We start from the raw sequence: 7,904 nt of genomic DNA, 5'->3' as shown, positions 1-7,904 counted from the left end.
AGCTGACACGCTGTGATATAACTGGAATACTGTTAAAAGCGATGTTAACCCCAACCCACTCACTCACTCTAACATCTGTCTTTTGCACATGGTTGAGAAAACGAATTGCTGCAGTGGAGCTCAAATTTGAGAAACCACAGGGGCTGCTTAAACATAGTTCACAAAAAAAACAAAATAATAAACACTGTTTTACAAAAACAGCCATGACTCCAGACCCATATACACCACAGATATATTCAGCAATATCTCAAAAACAGCCATGACTCCAGACCCATATCCACCACAGATATATTCAGCAATATCTCTTCGGCTGGAACATTGTTCAATCAGCTCCACTTTACTAAATCTACCCATGCCAAGAGTTTCCTCTTGTCTGTATCAAAGCCTAGATTTCAACCTTGCCATTTCAAGCCTACTATTCTTGGCTCGACCGTGGTGCTACCCAGTGTAGAAAACGAACTGTGCCCCTTGTGATGAAAATGCGATATCCAATCACATCACTGCTATTATTCTGAATAGCTCCAAAATGATGACTACCACAGCAGACGACCTGGTCGATCAGTTAACAAATAAGGAAGAGAATTTATGGATGTCAACTTTTTTATCATGAGGTACACAACATTTCGGAGTAAATGCTTACTCCTTCATCAGGTGAATGGATGCTATGAGGCAGAGAGCATATACATGTACCTGTATGACGAACAAAAGTAATAAGATAACAAAAGCATCCATTCACCTGATGAAGGAGTAAGCATATACTCCGAAACGTTGTGTACCTCATAATATAGAAGTTGACGTCCAAATATTCTCTTCCTTATGTGTATCACTTTTAAATGCCTTTCAAAGACTTGAGATAACAAAGAGATTTCAGATTTCATCCCTGGCAAACAAAATGACAAATTACTACAGTAAAGATACTTATTGATGCCACACTTACAATAATAGAGGATAGTCCAACCCCGAGCATGTCTGTTTTAGCACAGAAAAGAAGGCTTGAAATGGCAAGGGTGAAACCTAGACTCTGATGGAGGCTAGTGGACTCTCTTGACCCAGGAAGATGACTATATTCAGGATACAAGCAGGGCTTCTGAACTGTTCTTACCTAGGTAAACCTACTGAAAAATCACAAACATGATATCCTGGACCAATTTCTCATTTTTAAAAGAAACATTCCTTGTGATGTGTTTTCAGCTCTGTACCAAGGTGTCCAAAGCATGAATGATGTGGTGAACCGCAGCTGGAAACAGTTTCACATACACTGATAGTGTCAATTAGCTGTCAATTCCCCTGTCTAGTAGCTGTCACTCACTGTCACTCACTGTCATCAGCTGATGGGTGTCAGTGTCTGAAGTAGTAGTCTATAGCTGTAGAGAACAGGGCAAATCCAGCTGCCCCCAACAGGCCAGCCTTCAGTCCAGCTGAAACAATAGCAAGGGCTACTTGTAGGTTTCAATCCAGGGCTTGACATTCTCAGGGCTTGACATTCATGTGCTGAATATAAATAGGGACATGAATATTTTGCTTGATATTTTTATGAAATTGTGTGCTCGGTCTTCACTACAAAAACATATTCCCCAAAATATTCATTATCCCTAATGTTTTTTGTGCAGTATAGAAATGGACACTAGCCAATATGTGTACTAAAGAACAGATTCTACTAGCCAACTATGATTATACTTGCCCAATGCTCAAAGCTATAGGCTATCGGTTGATTTCCAATGCTACACTTAATGTGTTGGTGACAATCTTAAACAAATTACATCCTTAACTCCCATCAGATAACTCCCTGTGAAGATCTGACAATCAGTTCACAGGAGTTCACAGTGGACTTTCTAAACAGACCTTGGAAGTGTCTAGATCCAAGGTATAAGTGATCATTCATTCAAAGGACCTCAACTTCATTCTGTATCTTGAAAATGAACATAACTAGACAGTTCCAATACAATAATAAAATAATACCGACCCTGTTATGATGTGGATATTTTATGCACCCTGTCCATTGAAGGAATATTAGTGTTCTGTGTGAGTTTGCTTTTGTTAAGAAGTTTTTGACAAATTGGGAGTGGGAAAACAATGAAACTGAATCGTTTTACAAAGTTGACATCAATTTTTTCAAGAAGTCAAGCATACTTCATTCAGGTCAAAGCTTATTCACCTAACATGACCTCAGTCTCCAATGGAGGATTTTTCAGATCTCCATACAGAGAGGTATCTGGGCTAAAATAGCCGATCTTAATGAGATTGTATTGGTAACTTCAACAAGTTCTGCATACACTGATAGTGTCAATTAGCTGTCAAGTCCATTGTCAAGTAGCTGTCACTCACTGTCATTAGCTCGAACTCCAATGGAGGATTTGTCAGATCTCCATACAGAGAGGTATCTGGGCTAAAATATCCGATCTTAATGAGATTGTATTGGTAACTCAAACAAGTTCCGCATACACTGATAGTGTCAATTAGCTGTCAAGTCCCCTGTCAAGTAGCTGTCACTCACTGTCATCAGCTCGGACTCCAATGGTAACTTCAACAAGGATAATAACTCAAAGACTAAAACAAATTAACTTGGTAACTGTTTGAGTTGACTACTTCTCTGACCCTATGTCTTCAGAAATATGTCTTGCTTACCTCTCAAACCAAGAACGCCACCCACGATGCCCCCAGACAGTGTTCCATTTGACAACTCGCTCTTGCCTCTGTACTGGAACACACATGGTCAGGTGAGTTAAAGGACCATGTATAGACTTACGTATCTTCTGTGTTTGAGATCAATGCCTATAGAATCATCCCTGAAGGCAGTGTACCCAATGATTTGATAATAATACCCTGTGGATGAACATAAACTTGCCAAGAGTGAGTCAGTTGGGTTTCATACCACTTTGAACAGCATTTAAATCACCCCCACTATATCACAGCATGTCTGCTTGATGATTTGTTTGTTGTTTAACGCCGCACTCAGCAATATTACAGCTGTATGACGGCGGTCTGTAAATAATCGAATCTGGACCAGACAATCCAGTGATTGACATCATGAGCATCGATCCACGCAATTAAGATCGATGACATGTATCAACCAAGTCAGCGAGCCTGACCACCCGATCCCGTTAGTCGCCTTTTACGGCAAGAATGGGTTGCTGAAGACCTATTCTACCCCGGAATCTTCACGGGTCTCTGCTTGATGAGGGAGGAAAACCCGAAGTGATATAGGCCATAGACGTATACCATTTTGGTTAAACTCACAAGAGTGAGTGAGTGACTGTGGTTTTACACCCCTTTTAGCAATATTCCAGCAATATCACAGCGGGGGACACCAGAAATGGGCTTGACACATTGTACCCATGTCGGGAATTGAATCCGGGTCTTAGGCATGACGAGCGAACGCTTTAACCACAAGGCTACCCGACCACCCCTAAACTCACAAGACAAGTATGGTGCTGACAACCAAGAAACATAATCAGGGCGAACTTGGATTCCAAACCACAATCATTGGTTTCTTTTACACCTAAGGCATGCAACTCTGCACAGCAAAACTAACACTTAATTATCTTTATATGTCCTTTCAAAAATCACCCTTGACAAAAGGATAAGATTGAGTGAATTTTCACTACAAAATTATCTCCCCTTGGACCAACACATATCTTCTCTAAGTCTTTGTCAAATTTCCTGTAGGAGTAATAAAGATTGAGATTGTCAAACTGAAAATTTGGTTGAAGACAAAAAAATCAAAATGCTTCAACAGTGACCCCTGTGTGTGATGCTAACGACCCTCAGATCCCAAACTCACAGATTCCAGTAAACACTCAGTGCCAGCAAACATGCAGCCCACCACAGCAAAGTTTTTCCCGTAAGAGATGGATCGGAGCTTCATTTCCTTCAGCACCATCCGAGTTGTTGGGGTCTCTGTGCTGATTGTCGACATCGGGTCCACACCTGCTGTGAACAACCCAAACGCTGCTCCCACCCCAAAACCTGAGCAACAGAATGTCAACAATGCATATTAAAACACATTGTTCAGCATTGAAAGAATATTTGTGACTTTGAAAAAAACCCTTACTTGTGCTGTTGGGGTCGTGGATGTAAGTACTACAGATATGTAGCCCAGGTACCATTCTGAATAACCAAATATACCCACAATACTTGCGTGTACTGTAAATGTTGAAAAGAACATGAGCATGAATCAAATGCAAAATATGCGAGTGGTCTTTGTTCACATTAACGATTAGACGGCCTTGCTGCACACTTTGGATAGCAGAAATATCAACTTGAACATATACACAAACCCGGTTTATTGAGCAGCAGTTGTAACAAGTACAGAACAATGTCATTTAAAGAATAGGAATTACACAATAGGCATCCGGTGAGTTATTCCTGCTGGGGTGAATGAATGAATGATGTTTATTCTCGTAAATCACGGCAGTGATACAGAGATGTAATTGGATACAGGAATAAGATACAATAGGAGAAAACATGTCAGTGGAACATTTCCATACATGATCTTATATAACTCACCAGTTTTAATAGAATTGGCTTATAAGTAATGGACATCAAATTTGATAATTTTTTGGGTCAAGAGTTCTCCCCACTCGTGTCAAACTAGGCATCGTTGACCACTCCAATCGGTGAAATGTTGTTGGTTCAGTTATCTTATTGCCTTTGAACTTCCTTAATGCCAGTCAACAGAATAGACATATAAACTATGTATTGTTTTTAGGAAAACACTGTTTATTGTTAATACGGAAGTGCTTTACTCGGTGCTAAAAAACAGTGCTATTTGTGTTTGATTGGATTAAGGATGGATATATATCATTCCACTGGGGATGGGGTCGTGATAGTGGCATTGATTTTAAGTCGCTTTTTTGGCTAGGTGTCAGCAGTTGTATTAATTTGAAGATGCATAAATTTCAAGATTTACAGTACACAAATGTACCACAGCCTGGCAATATATCCTTGCATACTGTGTTTTCGAGCCCCTAAGAATTATATCTTATTATGTGTCCAATATTCGCAATACACTAAAATTAAGTATTACCTTTGAGAATATTTATTTCTGTTTACGACTAGATAGTCAAATAACAACATCTTGCCAATTTAATCTTTATAATACCTCGCCAAGCAGCGGTAGAAACTAACAGTTTCAGTCCACTAGTCCTTATAATGCTAGCATATAGCAAAACCTTTAAAAATGTCAAAATTCTACTAGTCCTTAGGATACCTTTACTATTGGGCAGTTTGGCAAGGACTATAGGACTAGTGCCAATTTCTAACCCTGCCAAGTGAGACGGTGTCAAACAGGTGCCATCTTGTTGCCATCACCTAATTTTGAGCCCCTCCAGTTAAAAATAGATGCACAACATGATCAGTCAAATTAAATAAACAACCTAAAGTCCCCCGGGTTGCCCTTTCTTTTCGGACATACCCTCCTCAGTAAAACCCCTAACGGGCCTGGCATGCCCATGTGCGAAATACGCATAAAGTCAGTAAGCGCACGTACAAACACCAACTCCCACTCTCATGATCAGTCACATGACATTACAGACTGGAAGTTTACTAACAGCAGCCAAAGCATCACCAGTGCATAGGATTGTTCTGAAGCAAACTCTTCATCAGATCAAATTATATTTAAATGTGCATCAGTGAAAAGGTAAGTTTTGAGGTATGTTTCCATTACTTATTGAATATCTTTCCCTGTGTAACTTAATATTCCTGACGTAAACTCAGTGGAGAGTGGCGAACACTTTGTTTTCACTTGGCTTTGAAGCGTCTACCTTGATTACATCATAAAGTGTGTGGTTACATATTGTTTAGGGGGTCGAAAACATGTGGAGATGTATACGGCCCTGATGTTAATAAAGGTCTCATAGTGAAGATGTGATGTAAATGAATATGTGCCACAAAATTGTACTATTATGATTGTACAGATTATGGATCAGTTGACCTTGAAACAATAAACACTGATTGATATGTGTCGCTGGTCTATAAATTTCAAATGCAAGAAAAGCGTTTGAGATTGGGTGTCACATACACTCAGTCATGTATAACCTTAATACCCTACAATGTTGATTTAGTGCCGCTAATATTGTCTCACTAGGTTATATTTGCATATAAACATTATACAGAAAGGTACATGAAGCAAATATCTGAAGTACACCTCGCCATTGACACCAACAGCAACTTATGTCTATCGAGAGGGATAAAGATATTTGTTTCTCAAATACAATGTTGTCATATTAGATATAAAAACATACTCTTTTTCTTAACACTTTGGATTTAAATAAAATTAGACAAAGGTAACATTCACTGAATAAACTGATGAAATCGAAATATAATGTCACCCCCCGTGCCCTTGTAAACACGAGTGCGTCATTCAACCAGATTTTACGACACTTCAACCGTTTTTTCCAAACAGAAATAAACATGCCCTGATTTTAATGTCACCGTTACTTATCAATAATCTTTGTTAATTTTCCCGTTGCGTAACTCCTTACCAATAACACAACTTGCAACTGATTTGAAAGTACAGCTCTCGAAGGCTCTTGAAATTATTATTTCTTCCTTTGACTTCGCCATCTGAGGAAATGTCCCGAGTGGCATCATAACGCGAGATCTGTGTTTTTTCTCACCAATCACATTGTCAAGAATAAAATTAAAGTTCTGCACATCTTTCATTTCGAGTTTTGATACATTTGTTTCGTCTTGGGGTTCATGCATTCCCGCAGCCGTGCTCTCCATGGGCGCAGCCATTTTGCTGCGATTGAAAAGTGGGAATGAATATTTGACGAAAACGAATTGGGGCCCACTGTGGGTTGTAAAGTTTACGAACATTGATAAAAAATAACTTTTGAGAAGACACTTTTTCAGTATTTTTATTTTTTAACGATAAACTCATTGTGTTTTTCGCCCGCTTCTGACTGATGTCAACACATTTCAGTTTCTATCTTTATTCTATGTGAGTATTCAAAATGTCAGAATTGATTCAGGCACTAGAAGACGCAAGTCACCCTTGGTGTGTGTGGGTTTTTTCAGAGTCTACTTTAAATCATTGAATTAATATAGCCATGTCTCTGTATTCAAAAGGGTTCAAACCGGGTTGTTTCTAGTTCGCAACGACAATGAAATTACGTTACATTTCAATCAAGCCAAAGGCGAATGCAGGGTAAAGAATTGTACCTCAATATGACGGCGGTCTGTAAATAATCGAGTCTGGACCAGACAATCCAGTGATTGGCATCATGAGCATCGATCTACGCAACTGGGATACGATGACATGCATCAGCCAAGTCACGAGCCTGACCACCCGATCCCGTTAGTCGCCTCTTACGACAAGCACAGTCGCAGTCGCATGGGTTGCTGAAGACCTATTCTACCCTGCTCTTCACGGGGCTCACACTTGTGACCAATTCAATTTAGTTTTAGAGTTTAAAAAAACAAATCAGATGCTTTTAAAGCATTATTATTAGCTGAAATAGTACGTCTTATTGGCGTCCCTTCATCATCGTCACCACTGCTACAGCATCCCTATATACGACGTGGTAACGGGGTTGGCTAATTGATCTATGCCAATAGCCGCCGGTCCTTGTTCTAATCCGATCCAAAACGAATATAATCGTTGTCTGACATCCCTTTACCTACTACGCCCATGAGTTTGGTAAACGTCTACGAGTGTATCATTCCACTTCTTCCAACTTTAAGCTGACCTGTCCTGTTATACTAATATACTACTCGAAAGAGTGAGTGAGTGAGTTGGGTTGAACGCCGCTTTTAACAGTATTCAAGTTATATCGCGGCGTGTCAGCTTAATGCGGGAGGAAAGCCCGAAGTGATGCAGGTCGGGAATCGAACCCGCAATCATAGGTTTCTGGTGTGTCCAAGGGACGCAACTCTGCTCAGAGAATCGCGGCGCCTTAGAC

At 39.9% G+C, this 7,904-nt stretch overlaps 1 protein-coding gene across 1 annotated transcript; it reads right to left on the bottom strand.

Moving 5' to 3' along the window:
* Positions 1-727: 727 nt before the first annotated feature.
* LOC124118510 (mitochondrial import inner membrane translocase subunit Tim22-like) lies at positions 728-6,739 on the bottom strand. The gene is made up of 4 exons (XM_046480631.2): positions 6,483-6,739; positions 3,782-3,966; positions 2,626-2,698; positions 728-1,418 (listed from the first exon to the last, which is right to left on the bottom strand). Exons 1-4 carry the CDS (start codon positions 6,736-6,738, stop codon positions 1,339-1,341), a joined length of 594 nt encoding a protein of 197 aa, XP_046336587.2. The 5' UTR covers position 6,739; the 3' UTR covers positions 728-1,338.
* Positions 6,740-7,904: the final 1,165 nt, after the last annotated feature.

Source organism: Haliotis rufescens, unplaced genomic scaffold (genome assembly GCF_023055435.1).
Source record: "Haliotis rufescens isolate VD_foot unplaced genomic scaffold, xgHalRufe1.0.p SCAF_38, whole genome shotgun sequence".
Lineage (NCBI taxonomy): Eukaryota > Metazoa > Mollusca > Gastropoda > Lepetellida > Haliotidae > Haliotis > Haliotis rufescens.
The sequence above is the reverse complement of the archived record's forward strand: the minus strand, read 5'-3'. Positions and strand labels throughout refer to the sequence as shown.